The sequence below is a fragment of the Archocentrus centrarchus genome, chromosome 6 (genome assembly GCF_007364275.1).
Source record: "Archocentrus centrarchus isolate MPI-CPG fArcCen1 chromosome 6, fArcCen1, whole genome shotgun sequence".
Taxonomy (NCBI): domain Eukaryota; kingdom Metazoa; phylum Chordata; class Actinopteri; order Cichliformes; family Cichlidae; genus Archocentrus; species Archocentrus centrarchus.
The window spans coordinates 22,087,951-22,103,415 of NC_044351.1; the positions used below are offsets into that span (position 1 = coordinate 22,087,951).

At 39.7% G+C, this 15,465-nt stretch overlaps 1 protein-coding gene across 1 annotated transcript; it reads left to right on the forward strand.

Moving 5' to 3' along the window:
* Positions 1–1,904: 1,904 nt before the first annotated feature.
* Positions 1,905–15,001, forward strand: LOC115781977 (UPF0577 protein KIAA1324-like). The gene is given in 23 exon segments (XM_030731938.1): positions 1,905–2,172; positions 3,592–3,672; positions 3,674–3,716; positions 5,094–5,283; positions 5,372–5,519; positions 5,924–6,013; positions 6,788–6,893; positions 7,002–7,154; positions 7,710–7,798; positions 7,904–8,084; positions 8,183–8,311; positions 8,611–8,701; positions 8,820–8,922; positions 9,016–9,153; positions 11,642–11,905; positions 11,993–12,166; positions 12,266–12,449; positions 12,696–12,792; positions 12,894–12,995; positions 13,091–13,217; positions 13,586–13,764; positions 14,085–14,253; positions 14,403–15,001. Coding segments are annotated over 23 exon segments (3,003 nt in total). The 5' UTR covers positions 1,905–2,076; the 3' UTR covers positions 14,472–15,001.
* Positions 15,002–15,465: the final 464 nt, after the last annotated feature.

Consider the following 15,465-nt stretch of genomic DNA (forward strand, 5'->3'; position numbering starts at 1 on the left):
AATATTTCTGATGGTCTAGCTGGGATAAAATGATGTGCAGTTCTTAATAAAGATGAATTAGAGTCTTCATTTGGTGCCAGCTGCATGGTTTTATGAGTTGAAACCAAAATACTGTATACTATTTATTGCCAGGTTTCTTACAACAGAATTAATGTCGGAAAGGACAGAAGCCAAGATTCACCCCACGCAAATTTAACAGCAAGAATCCTGCCTGTCATGTGTGTGAACAAAGGAAAGTCCTAGCACCGCGGACAAGACTTGTGACTCACTTTAATGCAGCACGTCATAAATTATCCACATGAGCTCCACAGGAAAGCAATTTGATTATGCAGCCTGCAAGGCATCTTGTTTTCCTCTTGAAACTATTATCATTTTATATATTTTCTCACATGTTCTTGGTGACATTTGGTTTAGAATCTAGTTTGTATTGCTAACAGTAGGAGAAATGCCATACACAAAAATTAAACTAGATAATGTCACCTATATGTTTGCAATTGCCAAAGAAATAGTAATGTCTGCATGACTAAAAAAATGCAGCTAATTGATATGATCATATGGGATTTGTATTAACATTTATATATTAAACACAATGCTTTGCTCATTAATAATCTTTATCCATTAAATTGAAAATTAGTGAGAACACTGTTGCATAATCAGATATAACTATAGGCACAGAGCTGTCCTTTCAGGCTGTCTCTCCCATGTTTTTTAAGCAGTTTGGTGCTATGGGTGTAATGCACACCCCGACAAATTGAACCAGGGTGTTATTATGAAACATGCATGAGCTTTTTTGTCTAGGGATGTAAACAGAGATATAGAGGCTTAGAGGGACTTCATAGCCAAGAATAAAAAATGTAACAGCTTTTTTGTAATGTTATGTAACATATTTTCATGACACGAAACAGGCTGTCAGGTTGTCAGGCTTTGAAACTGTGAAATGTTCTCAGGGTACACTTTTACTGTGCAAAAAAAAAAAAAAAAAATCACACCCATTACATCATGCTTACCTGAAATAAGTGCAAATGTAACAACAAAACAGACTTATACCCATTTCTATTTCATGTTTACATTATATGTCAGCTTCAGAAATCTTCTGTTTGTTAGGCCCAGTAGTAACCCTCCCGGCAAACTCAAACTTCTATTCAAAACCAAAGAAATTAGCACAAAACTATTTTTCAAAACAGACATATCAGCTGCAAGTACTACACTTACTATGCTAGACTTTGAGAGTTGCAATTTGAACATTTATATCCATAGATTATTCACTTCAGACACGAAATACAAAAATACAAATTTGATGTTTGTTGCACAGGAAGTGGGTAACATAACACAGCTGGGCAGAAATCCCACAGTAATGTTGCAGAGCTTTGTTTCCCTCTAGTGGTCAATGATGTGCGCAACAGTCACCTAGTGTTTTGGAACAATATCTCAAAATCATGGAAAAATCCTTTCAAAACGTCCCATATCATACCCCAAAAATAAGCCGATCGTTTGCCTTTAGCCCCAAGAGGAAGAAAATGGATGGTTGTTAATAAAATATTTTACACAAATGATATTTTATATATTTGAGCAACAACGCGTTAGAACCGGAGGTTAAAAGCAGACATCAAAGACACGCAAAAGAAAGAAATTAACGACAGAAAGCAGCATTATTTCGCCTTCAAATTAATGTTGTCTTTAGGGAAACTGGGGGCGTAATTTCTGCAATGAACATTAGCACAGTGTTCATAAACCAATCTTTAGCATAATAATAATGTCACAGAAAAAATGCTTTAGAGTAACTACAACCGACAATCACAAACCCATCAACGATGAAGCATTCCCACATCACGTAATAATCTTTATTTTGAAAACCTTAACCGGAAGCACTTTTTTTTTTATCCTACACTGCTTGAATCCGATGAGGCATCACTGGGGCGCTCAGGGTAATTACAGGTGGAGAGAGGCTGGGGAGCAATCTGCCAGCAAGAGGCGACAGAAGCAAGTGTCAGCCCGGGCTCAGGTTCACATTTTTTTTCTGGATTGAGGTTGTTTTTGTGTGTGTCTGTTTGTGTTTTCCCCGCTCGATGATCTACAATGCAGACCTCGGCTTGGCTCGTCGGTCGTTGCGCTCTCATCCTCTGCACGCTCCAGCTGATTGACGGGGCCAAAGGACAGCGGCAGTGTAGTGAGGTGAGGCTACAGTCGATCAGGCTCAGCTGTCTTAGCGTTTATTGGTACAGGAAATAATTGTCATTAAAAAAAAAAAGAAAGAAAAGAAAACGGAGCTGCTACGGCTGCGCACTCTTAATCGAATTTTTAATCTAGTCCCATAAATACGATTAAAAATTGATGACACATTTCCGGGTCGATTTATGGTGTAGTATTTACCCATGTTATAAGTTGCAGCAGGTGGGAAGACACACACATTACCACCGCTTTCAGTGTAAAGAATGTGAACGACATAGAGGAGTGTGAATCACTGCTGTTTTGTTAAACTTCAGTGCTGTTAAGTTATCAGTTTCCTGCATGAACTGGCTTTTCCTTCCCTCTCTGGTCTGGCTCAGCTCAACACTGCTCATGCTAGGCTGGCAGCACAGTTAACACACATACAGAGATGTCCCCAAGATAGAGGAGCAAAATTCCTCTAAGTTATTGGCTCAGTCTGTTTTCACACAGACAAAGAAATTATTGCAGCCCTCCAGTTAGGTCCTGTGTAGTAGTAGTAAATCACTGTGCAGCTTTAGGAGGGGGGATGGGGGAGTGGGGTTTTGTAAGAGGTGATCTTTAGGTTGAAATAAATTTATTCAGAAGAAGACTGCTGATTCATGGTGTGAGATGAATATTGAACAGCTGCCACATTGGTGACTGACCACAGCGCTTATGGAAGTCGTAACAGATGACAAGGGTTCAGTCTTAATGATTTTTCTGAATCGCTACAGCAGAAAACACAATTTGCCTATTATGATTTAGCCTTATTTCTCAAAAGTGTTTCTGAGCTCTGCCTCTAGACCCACTTAACCAGGGAAAATCATTCCGCACACAACAGCCTGCATGTGCCGGGGTGTCAAAATCTGGTTTGGCTCAAGGATAGCATTATGTAAACTGTCAGAAATTAGGCCACCCGCCTCTGTAGACACAAAGATGAGGAGAAGAACAGTGGGCTAATGCTTTTCACTCACGGGCCACAGATTAAAAACGATTACATGCAATCATCAAATGTCAAAGTGATCCTACTTGAAATGTTAAAAAAAGCTGCTGGTAACATGACTCAGCCTCTTTCACCAGCAACCCACTGCTGCCATTGCCATGGAGATGTATGTTGTGACTAGGGGGCAGGGAGAGTGGTTTTAGCTTGAGAGATAACACTGACCAGCACTCATGTTTTGCAACCATTAGCAGCTGGAAATGATAATAGAACATTGCGAGTTGCTAATGTAGTAGCAACTAGTCTGCTCTGATATGCTGATGATTCTTATCTGAAGACAGGATTTGGTGCTTTCAGTTGGGTGGAGATGTTGCTGACCTGCCTCTGGCCTATGTTTACGCATGTTTAGGTCCAAGCCGGCTGTGAGAGACTGACTTTGTAGGTTTTGTGTGTCTCCTTGGCAGACGGATTACTACTATGAGTACACAGAGTGTGACAGCACAGGATCTCGGTGGAGAGTGGCCATCCCACAGAACCCTGGGGCCCTGTACTGGACTACCAGAGCCAGTGCGAGGCACAGATGCAGTGAGTTAAGGTGTGTGTGGTGTGTGTGTGTGGTGGTGTGGTGGTGTGTGTGTATGGGAAAAAGAGTGACGTTGATGTGTGGTATGTCACCTTCTTATCAGTAGCTGGAATTTTCCACCACTACAACCTGACTGAGTGTTTTTGGACATCACCAACCACAGAGTGAAGCTACAGGCCAATAATCTTGAAGCAAAAAACAATGTTACATAATCTCTTTTTGTGCTTGCTTACAAAACAAGGTGAATAATTACTGCTACACATTGTAGCCTACAGTTAATGTTTGTGTTTAATATGAGGTCCGGGTACTGGGGCAGATGTTACCGTAGCTCAGAGATTGCACAGGCTTTCATTGACAAGCACTAATATGCATCCAGGAGAATTAGTTCTTAGGTGTAAACTGTTAGACAGCAAGTTTGATGCTTTTGATTGGTCCAAAAAATATCAGTTCTAGGGAGTGCTGCACTTTATTTGGTTGTTTTTGTCTTACCACAATGAAGCCAAAAAAACCAAGTTTACCCAGTGCTTTTACAACACTGCCTCAATAATGGCTCAAATTTGTTGTGCTAACTGTATGTTTAGAAAGGTCACGTGAAGACTAGGGTGCTTTGGCGCTTTCTTTCTGTTTTCAAACCTAAATTTGTTACATATAAAAAAACTATTCTTTTATAATAATGGGTCATTCTGAGGTGAGTTGGATTGTACTGAAGATGGAACAACAAAAACGGCATTGTTTGCAGTCCTTTGCATGTTAATGTTGCATACCTGTCTAAAGGTGAACGCAGGGATAGCCATCATGACAAAATGTAATAAATCTTTTATTTTAAAATGGCTTTTGTTTCCTTCTTTGTCTTCAGACATCTATCCACATAGACACACTTGTTTCCTCATAGATTTAGACAAAAACTCACGTGTGATATTAAGATGCCATGCACTGCACTGAAATGCAGCACAGCACCCAGTTAATTGCCTTGGCTGTCACCATTTATCATGTATAACCATCAAAATAACCAGTTTATAGAAAACAACTTTTAAATCTTGTTTTCAAGCAGTTGCACATTTTTTTTTTTGCATTGGTTTATTTCAAACACAGACAGACATCACGAAGCCATTGGACCAGATCAGGTATGAGGAAGAACTGGACACTAGTTCCATCGTGCCCCTGCATTGGCTCAGTGGGGAAAGACAGACACTGTGTAACAGGATGTAAGGATTAGGTTTCTCGATCGCTGGGGTTATATGTACATGTAACATGTGATGTTGCGCTGATTCACGTGACCATTTTTTAAAGCGCTTTTTGCAGTAGAATGGGGGGAAAAAGGTTGGGAAATTACTTAAATGTTGTCTTTCCATCCTTCTCTTTTGCTTTCCTTGTGTCCACTAGCCTTCTCATGTGAGGCTGGGGAGTTCCTGGAGATGTCAGCTCAGGAGTGTACCCAGTGTGCAGCAGGAAGCTACTCCCTTGGCAGCGGTATCCGCTTTGACCAATGGGATTCCATGCCTGTTGGATTTAGTAGCCTAGCAACCTCCCTGGAGAACAGCCCACAGGGTGATAACAGACTCACCTGCAACAGGTAATTGAGTTAGGCATAAAAAAAAAGTGTAAGTCTAATCTTGGGATGTGATAAAACACTATGTTGAACCCTTTTTTTCCCCTTGCAGCTCTACCTGGGTTCCTCAGGGAAACTATCTGGAGTCCAACAGGGATGAATGCACAGTCTCTCTCATCTATGCTGTGCATCTGAAGAAACAAGGCTCTGTTAGTTTTGAGTACCAGTATCCTGATAGCAACCTGCTATTTGAGTTCTTTGTGAGTATCCATTGTCTTTCAGTGGAAACAACTGCTATCAGTTGTTGTGTATACATATATCTATAGTATTTTATTTATTAGAAACCTGCTATATCTAATTAAAACAACAATCTAAATTATGCTCACTATTATAATAATATTTTGTACAGTTGATTCTATATAACTTTTAAGAGCACCCAGACATACTTCATTTTTTGTGTTTTCCCCGGAAACAGCAAAAAAATAACCTGGGCAAAATTAATGTGCACTCATGCATGCATGCTTATAAAATATTAAAGCAGTGATGTGGTATATGTGTTTGCGCATGAATGTATAAATCATACACAATATAGAAATTAAGCATTGCCTTGAAAAAGTGGGGAAGAGTTTGTTCTGATGAGCACTTCCTGTTTGTGTGTCTTCAGATCCAGAATGATCAGTGTCAAGAGATGGCTCAGTCTGATGACAAGAAGTGGCTCAAGCTCACCAAGCATGGCGAATGGGCAACTCATACGGTAAATGTCTCACAGTGCAAGATGCTGAGTAGACAGAGTAGACCGATCTCTGGCAGCTGGCCTTGTTCCTCCAAGACAAATGTATTGTCTAGCATCCAGCGAGCGGATAGAAGCAGGAAGCATGTACACAGAAAGAGGCTGGCATCATGTCTTACTGTCTCCAGTAATTTTCCACTCACACTATGAGCTTCTACATGTGCATAGCTTGGTTTCTACCTTGTGAATAGAAAAAAAAAATACAATATGCAGTGCTGGGAGATGTTTAAATGGAGTATACGGATCATATTGAGAGAGTTGTCTAGACTAATATGGTCCCACTCTTTGCCTCTTTTAGCAGGTTAGATTAGATTTGTTTGATTCAAGAAAATGGTTCTACAATATGAAATAAATCAAAGGAAGTTCAGCAGTATGCATGCATAGGGCAACATAATTGACATAATTGGCTTTATACAACAGTCCAATTAAGCTTGAGCTTAGTATTGGCTATTCGTTACCACAGTTCATTACCTTGTTCCACTCTTCATGGAGATTTACTTCCTTTATAAGGAAGTAAAATATTAATGTACTTGCATAGCATTATATCTTAAGCAACAGACCATCTTGTATTAAGTTACTGTTGTACTGCATACTTTGTAGTTAAAATTTTCTGAACTTGCACAGTTGAGCTTTATGCTTTATAGGTAAAAGCCTATAGACTTAAAGTGGCCTTTCTTAAATTTCAGATGCATTAATTTTTAATGCCAAGCTGATTATGCATGGATTTGTGTATTCTAGGTGAGCCTGAAATCTGGCACCAACATCCTTTACTGGAGGACAGGAGGTGTTACGATGGGGAAGAAAGTGGTGAATCCTGCATTGCTGAAAAACGTTCAGATTGAAGGTCGGTGGCAAAACTACTTCTGTTTTGCTCATTTTCTCTTTCTAAACAATGACTAAAAAAATAGATCGATCAACCACTCCTCCTTTCTGTCTTTTATGTTTCGACCAGGTGTTGCCTACACGTCAGAGTGTTTTCCATGTAAGCCAGGATCGTTCAGTCGCATTCCAGGCTCCACCTCATGTGAATCCTGTCCTCGGGACACCTACTCTGGCCATGGTGCCAGTTCCTGCACCCCATGTAGCACCGGCACTCAGTATGCAGGTATGGATAGAAAAATATATTTGCCATTTCATATCTATTTTGAATCCTGACAACGGCAGTATGAAACTGCACTATAGTATGGCCTAATTGCTATCACTGCTATTCACAGAAACACATCTAAAGGATATACAGAGAGCTTGTCCTATTTTAAGTTGCCGTTGTCAAACTTTAGAAAAAGAAACGGGCTTGTTAGCTCAGCACAGCGAGCTTGTGTAATCGCGGGGGAATTAGCAGGTTTTGGCAGCTGAGGTAGCAAGACTGATGCTTGATCTTTATGGTAGTATATTTCTTAACAAGGATTTACTTGAAAATATTTCCATATTTAAAGCAGTCAATGCATTAGCCAGTGCCTCGATAGAGCGCCATATGATGCATTTAATTCATTTTCTGTTTAGTAAAGTCATTGCAAACAGCTAGCGTATTCAGCACATGACATTTAATTAGTACACCTTAGCCTGGGTGAATGAATATTCTGGAATTGCTATTTTAAATTATTTTATTTACTTAATATTTTCCTATGCTAATATTAGTATCACTTATCACCACTTTTCCTAGCTGAGGGATCTGCTACATGTAAGGACAGACCTCCCTGTTCCAAGAAAGACTATTTCCAGATCCACACAGCATGTGACCATGAAGGCAAGGTGAGAGAAAAGAGGCTACCTCCTTATTAAACACCCTGTGGAGACTTATTCTATAATCACAGTCTGCCCTCTGTTCCAACTCCCACCTTTTCTGTCTGATTTCAGACACAGGTCATATATAAGTGGATTGAACCTAAGATCTGTCTTGAGAATGTGACTGGAGCTGTGACATTGCCTCCAAGTGGAAAACGAGAGCCCTGCCCCCCCTGTAATCCCGGTTTCTATAACAATGACACGGCCACCTGTTCACCATGCCCACCCGGGACCTATTCTGATGGCATGAAACGTACTGAAAACTCAGATACATTCCTCATTTTCTTTCACTTACCTTTGTTTTTGCTTCATGTTGTTTCCCAATTGTGTTTTTCACTGTTCATCCTCTAGCATGCCAGCATTGCCCTGCAGGCTCTGAGCCCACCTTGGATTATGAGTACAAATGGTGGAATGTTCTTCCTTCTAACATGAAGACCTCCTGTTTTAATGTCGGCAACTCCAAGTGTGATAGTATGAATGGTAGGTGTTTTTGGCAAGGTATGTCCACTTTTACTCTTTCTCTGTATTCTGGTCTTTTTGACCAAAATACATTTTGCAATCTGCGCTATGCAGAGAGTCGGATGACTTATTAAAACATGGTAAATATTTGGCTACCATTAGCAACTAGTTAGCTTAGCAAATCACCAATAACGGTCTCCCAACATCACCACAACCAACAACAAAACTACCAATGACAACGACAACACCATGGACAACACCAGCACCACCAATGAAAACACCAACAACGCCAACAACATAGATGGTTTTTCCACTTATAGGTTGGGAGGTTGCAGGTGATCACATCCAGACTGGAGCAGGGAGCTCAGATAATGATTACCTCATCCTTAATCTCCATGTCCCTGGATTCAAGTAAGGATGGTTGCTTTGGGTTTTTCAACCTTTATCACTTTTGCCACTGAGCTGATTCTTTCAGCTGTGACTAATTCCTTTCTTCTCTGTTCATATCTTCCTGTTTATTTGCCATCAGACTTCCTACTTCAGTGTCAAGCCATTCAGAGACAGAATTTGGTCGTATCACATTTGAATTTGAAACTTCGTGTACAGCCGACTGTGAGCTCTACTTCATGATGGTGAGAAGAGCTCCTGACATATGTTTGCTGCTGTGTGAAGTGTCATTATATAGATATTTTACAATAAGAAAAATTGTTGAATCACTGTTTTAGGATGTAAACAGGAAGAGTACTAAAATAGTGGAGTCTTGGGAGAAAAATGAAATGAGACAAACCTACACACACATCATGACAAAGAATGCTTCAGTTTCCTACACGTGGGCTTTCCAGAGGACTAACCAAGCTTCAGATGTGAGTATGAGTACACAATTGCACACAGATACTTTTAATTGTATTCACTTTAAAGCTGTCAGTGAATTATATTTATTAATACTTTGCTGTAACTAAATACAACCCCTGAAATTAGGCAAAGATAATTTGATCAAAAAATGCAGTTTTTAAATGATGATTTTATTTATTAAGTGGAAAAAGCTATCCAAACTTATCTACCTTACTTAAAGTAAATACCCCCTAAACCTAATAACTGTTGGTGCCACCCTTGGCAGCAAGAACTGCAATCAAGCGTTTGCGATGGCTGGCACATTGCTGTGGAGGAATTGCAGAATTGTTTTATTTCAGACACACTGGAGTGTTTTTGAGCATAAACAGACTGTTTAAGGTCATGCTGAGGCATCTCAATCAAATTTAAGTCCAGACTTTGAGTAGGCCACTCCAAAACCTTCAGTTTTTTTTTTGTTTTTTTGGAGCCCTTCAGAGGTGTCCTGCTGCATAACCCAAGTGCACTTGAGCTTCAGGCATGACCTTCAGGATATTCTGGTAGAGAGCAGAATTCGTGGTTCCATCAATTACAGCAAGTTGTCCACCACCACCATGTTTGACTGTTGGTATGATGTTATTTTTATGAAATGCTGTTAGTTTTACACCAGATGTAACGGGACTAAAACCTTCCAGAAGCTTCAGCTTTTGTCTTATCAAACCACAGAATGTTTTCCCAAAAGTCTTGGGGGATCATTAAAATGCTTTTTGGCTTTTTGGTCAGCAGTGCTTTTCTCCTTGCAACTCTTCTATGGATGCCTTTTTTTTCCCCGCAGTCTCTTTCTTATTCTTGAATCATGATCTCTGATCTTAACTGAGGGAAGGGAGGCCTGCAATTCTTTAGATGTTGTTCTGGGATCGTTTGTCCCCTCCTGGATGAGTCATCATTTCACTCTTGGAGTAATTTTGGTAGGCTGGCCACTCCTGGGAAAGTTCACCACTGTTCCAAGTTTTGTCCATTTGTGGATAATGGCTCTCACCGTGGTTCATGTGGGTCAAGTCTTAGAAATATCTTTGCCACTTTGATAGATGTCAGTGACTTTGTTTCTTAGCTGTTTCTTTACATTGTGCCACGATCTATTGCTTTTTGAGATCTTTAAGCCTGCTTCACTTTGTCAGACAGTTTCTATTTAAGTGAGTTCTTGATTCACCAAGTCTGGCAGTAATCAGGCCTGGTTGTGACTAGTGAAACTGAACTCCAAAAATTGTGGTTAATTACAGTTAATTCATGATTTAACAAAGGGGGCAATTTGTCACACAGGGACAAGCAGATTTTGATAGCTTTTTTTCCCCTTTAGAAATGAAATCATCACTTCACAAAAACTTCTTCAAAAACTCTCTTTGTACAATATTAAAATTTGTTATTGATGATCTGAACAAATATACAAGTGACAAATATACAAGAAAATAAAAAATGAGGGCAAATACTTTTTCACGGCACTGTTTGTTCTTCTAAGTAAAATAAAATGGATGGGATAACAGGTTAGATCAGCTTCATCAAATCAGTGATGTCAGTTCTTGATGTGTATTGTGCTTGCAGTGGATGACCTAATCATAATTTGATGGTACAACTAGTAAAATTATATAATTTGTGTAACAAAAAAATACTTGTGATTGTAGACCAGACTTTGAAGAGATATTGCTTTGAACTGGTACTGATAGGAACTGGTATGCTTATTTAGACAAGGTGATAGCTTTAGCAGGCGATAGATGTTGCACCTTCTTATTAAACTTTCACTCTGCGTAGCAAACTGACACAAAAGTGGTAACCGACCATGTGGTATTCTGTCTTTACTGGTGGCGTATGTGGTGTGATGAGGTTGATCCAGTCTTGCAAAGTGAAGTTATGTGTTTCCTATGTGTGTGTGTGTGTGTGTGTGTGTGTGTGTGTGTGTGTTTGTGTGTGTGCGCGTGTGTGTGTTTTTCTTGCAACCCTATGACTTTATATACTCAATATATTATATATAATATCTCAGAATATTACCCATCTTGATCCTGACACTCCCTGAGTGCTGTACTTTTCTAATCATGCTCTAAGATTCTAATCATGCTGTATTATATTACTTATTATTGTATTGGAATTTTTGCTGTCGCTGGGCCTCTGACCCAGTATCTGACATAAAAATCTGCTCCACTTTCGGTACCCCAAACACTCCCTTCCATTTGCTTCTAAAGATAATTTCTGATGTCTAACAAACTACTGCTTCACTAATCATTCATTATCTTGCACAATGTATGAGAACGAAAGATTTTATTTCATGGGTATGGCAAATATCTCCTGTAATTTGTACTACTACTTTGCAGTATCTTTGCTTGCTTTAGTGAAGCTTGACTGATTTATTGGCCTTTTAAGTCACTTTTTGCTTTTGCTTGAGTGTGTTAAATTCAAGTGCAAGCAGAACAATATCTTGCATAAAGCATAAATACAATTAGTTCAATCTGTGCATTTGGCTCTCCACCTCAGGTACGTCAGTATATCAGCGACGTGGCGCGAATCTACTCCATCTCTGTGAGTAACGCGGTGGATGGAGTGTCCTCTGGGTGTCGCGTTTGTGCCCTCAGTGTGCAACCGTCCAGCTCTGCATGTGTGCCGTGCCCACCTGGACATTACATAGACACAAGTACCAGCCAGTGCACAGAGTGTCCACCTAACACATACCTGATGCCTCACGCTGCACCAGGCCCTGATGCCTGCAAACCCTGTGGACCTGCCAGCAAAAGTGACAAGGTTTGTTGCTGAGATTCAGAAAGAAATTAAGCTAATTCTTGTCATTCATAAGACGATACACCTGATACCTGTCTTTTTGTTTTCCAGGAGCACAGTTTATGCTATAGTGACTGTCACTTCACCTACACAGAGGGCAATGTCACTCTGACTTTTGACTTCAGCCCAATTGGGACTGTGGGGTCACTGATGAACGGTCCAAGCTTTACCTCTAAAGGAACCAAGTACTTTCATCACTTCAACATCAGTCTCTGTGGGGGAAAGGTGTGCAAAAGATGAAAACGCATGCAGAAAATCCTGCCATTTTAAAGGCGTTTTGCACAATGTGAATGCCATTGCCATTTGCTCTTATTCTTTTTTAAGGGTCAGTTGGCAGTATGCACAGACAACGTAACAGACCTATCCATCACCGACTCCCAGAAAGAAAAAGAAGTGCCCACTACTGTCAAGACCTTCATCTGTCAATCGACAATAATCCCAGCTAGTGGGCGAGGATTCCACACAGCTCTCTCCTCGCAGTCCATTAACCTGGCTGACACATTCGTTGGTTAGTGAGCGTCAGATGCAGACAGTAGCAGTGAGCAGAACTGAATTTAGGATTTTTTTGTCAGTACTTCTGGTTTTGCCTTAAAAGAATACAATAAAAGACACATAATGATGATTTAAAGTTCATTTTGTGGGGGTCATGTTGGTCTTTAAATTTTACACTCATGTCATAAAAGAGAAAAGATTAAAGACACATTCAAAGTTGACATATGAATAAAAAATGCATATCTATGAATATTATTAACAGGGGCAACTGTGGATGATAACCTTGATGGAATAAGGGCAAGACCAGACCTGTATCCCCAGACCTCCAAGAAGGTCCCTGATGTCAACTTTTACTACAGGTGTTGCAATCATTTCAGACATTATTTATAAATTAAAAAAAAAAAAATCTGTGCTTTAAGGTTCTTGCTTTGTGTGGTTTTTTTTTTGTTTTTTTTGTAAGGTCCTTGGAGCCAACTTCATCTTGCGACTCAGGTCGGAGCGCGGTGGTGACACTCCGCTGTAACCCAGACAAGAGCACTAAAGGGGAGCTCTCAGTTCCCAGGTGCTCCTTATCATCGTCTCTCTGATTTTCACGTGCTGCACTTTTCTGTGGTGTGGTCTAACTCATTGAACAAATTGTGCTTTTGGCTGTTTCAGCCAGTGCCCTGCAGGAACGTGCAATGGCTGCACGTTTCATTTCTTATGGGAGAGCTCAGGGGCTTGTCCTACATGCACAGAGAGGGACTACCATAAGATAGAGGGAGTCTGCAAGGGAGGAGAGCAGGTGTGTGTGGCCATACGTTTATGAGTACTGGAAAATACCTTTAATTTGAAGTAGTTTACACTCACCTCGGATAGACTTTAAAATTCTCATCCTATTTTAGACCTAGCCAAGCAGCCAAACTGGTTATAATTCCAAAGTCGTTCACCTATTATGGGTGCTAACAAGCCTAAAGGTTGTTAGCATCCATAAAATGCATGCATGTTATATAGAAAAAGCCCTCCAAGCCTAAAGTCAGCACTATAACAGTTTTTGTTTCACTTAAAATGCAGGTTGCTGGAATAAAGACAAACCTGTTAAACACTTCAAATTTCTGTTTACACTTACCAGTGTATGCTCTGTCCCATTCATATATGTATATTCATTTTTAGGAGCTGCTGTATGTGTGGACTGAACCAAAGCTGTGCATGGGAGGTGTTCCCTTGCCTGCAAAGAAAACATTGGCATGTGAGGGCATGGAGTTCTGGGTCCAGCTTGGTGCAGGACTGGGAGCTTTCACTGCAGTGCTGCTCGTTTCCCTTACCTGCTACTTCTGGAAGAAGAACAAACGGTATCTTTAGCTTCTTGTTCTCTAACTTCTCCCATCATTATTTAATTTCATTTATTTTCTTTGTTTGCAAATTCCTTTGCATAGTCGCCCCCTTGTTTCCCCTCCCCACCTTCCTCAGCATTGCTGTAAAATGTATCTGCCCTTGTTTTGTATGTTTCTCCTATTTCTTTCCTTACCTTTATCTCTTCTCCTCCATTATTATTATTGGATCCCGTCTCTCCTGCCACCCCGTCTCCGTCACATCACAGTATTCATGTGGACATTATTGTTCTTCTTGTAAATTCCTGCAGTATTGATTCTGTCACTTGTCTCTGTGCAAGGTTGGAGTATAAGTACTCCCGGCTGGTGATGTCTGCTAATAAGGAATGTGAAATGCCAGTGGCTGACAGCTGTGCTGTGATGGAGGGAGAGAACGAGGCAGACATGGAGGATGAAGTTGTGTACACAAAACCTTCTCTACTTGGAAAACTCAAAGCCATAGCATCCAAGGTGAGAGACGTGTTTATATATATATATATATATATATATATATATATATATATATATATATATATATATATATATATATATATATATATATATATATAAAAATGTGGCCTTATATACCTTTTGCAAAATAATTTTCTTTTCTGTTTTAGGGAAATGGAGAGAACTATGAAAATGTGCAGCTAAACTCGGCTCATTCAAAAGCATTAGTGTGGAGCTAGACTGATAGTAACCTGTATGGAGTGACGGAAGAAATCAGACCCTCAAGAGACTTGTACCACTTTGTGACCCTTAACTAACCACCCCCCTTTATGAGCTTTGATACCTGGAATACCAGTTATATATGTGCGTGTATATACACACACACACATATAGACACATCAGAACCATGTTCAGATGAGTCACACTAACATGGTGGCCTTAAAGCTTGGTACGACGGAGCCGTCCGATTCAAAGACTGTCAGGTGTGTGACAGACACTTCCTGATGATTTTCTGATTCAAATGTATTTCAGGAAAAAGTTGATAGAAGAGCTCAGGGTAAAATAAAGACCTATTTAAGATGTCCTGTTTTGCTTTTTATTTTTCTTCAGTTTGTGTATCGGCTAATGACAGCTATGGTATAGTTTATCATAAGGAAAACAATGGTTTGCTTTTCCATCTCCCATAGATGTTTACACTTATTGTTTTTTTTCTTGCCATATACAGTTTATAGCTTGTCATCTTTTTTAATTTTTTTTTTTTAAATTTTACTTTGAAATTATTGTAATGACATGAATTACAGAAATTGAAAATTGAATTTACCATATTATGCTTTTGAGGTTGTGGTGTTGACTGTCCATGTACATCAAATAAATAATGATGTATTTATGTATAAGGTGACTCAGTTTGATTATCTTGTCAACGTACTATTGAGAAATCGAGCAAGATCTTGAGGTCAGGTCAAATATATTTGTAGAGGACAATTTAGATACAAGGCAATTCAGAGTGCTAAAAAGAGGAATACAAAGACATATAAAACATAAAACATATGTATACATGTCATGATATAAAGCATGCACAAACAATCATGATAGAAATATAACAGCAATTAGAAGTGGAAAACATGACTAGAGTCATTTCTCAGGTTCACAGGTATCCAGTTACAGTGGCTTGCAAAAGTATTCACACCCCTTGAACTTTTCCATATTTGGTCACATTACAACCACAAATATTTC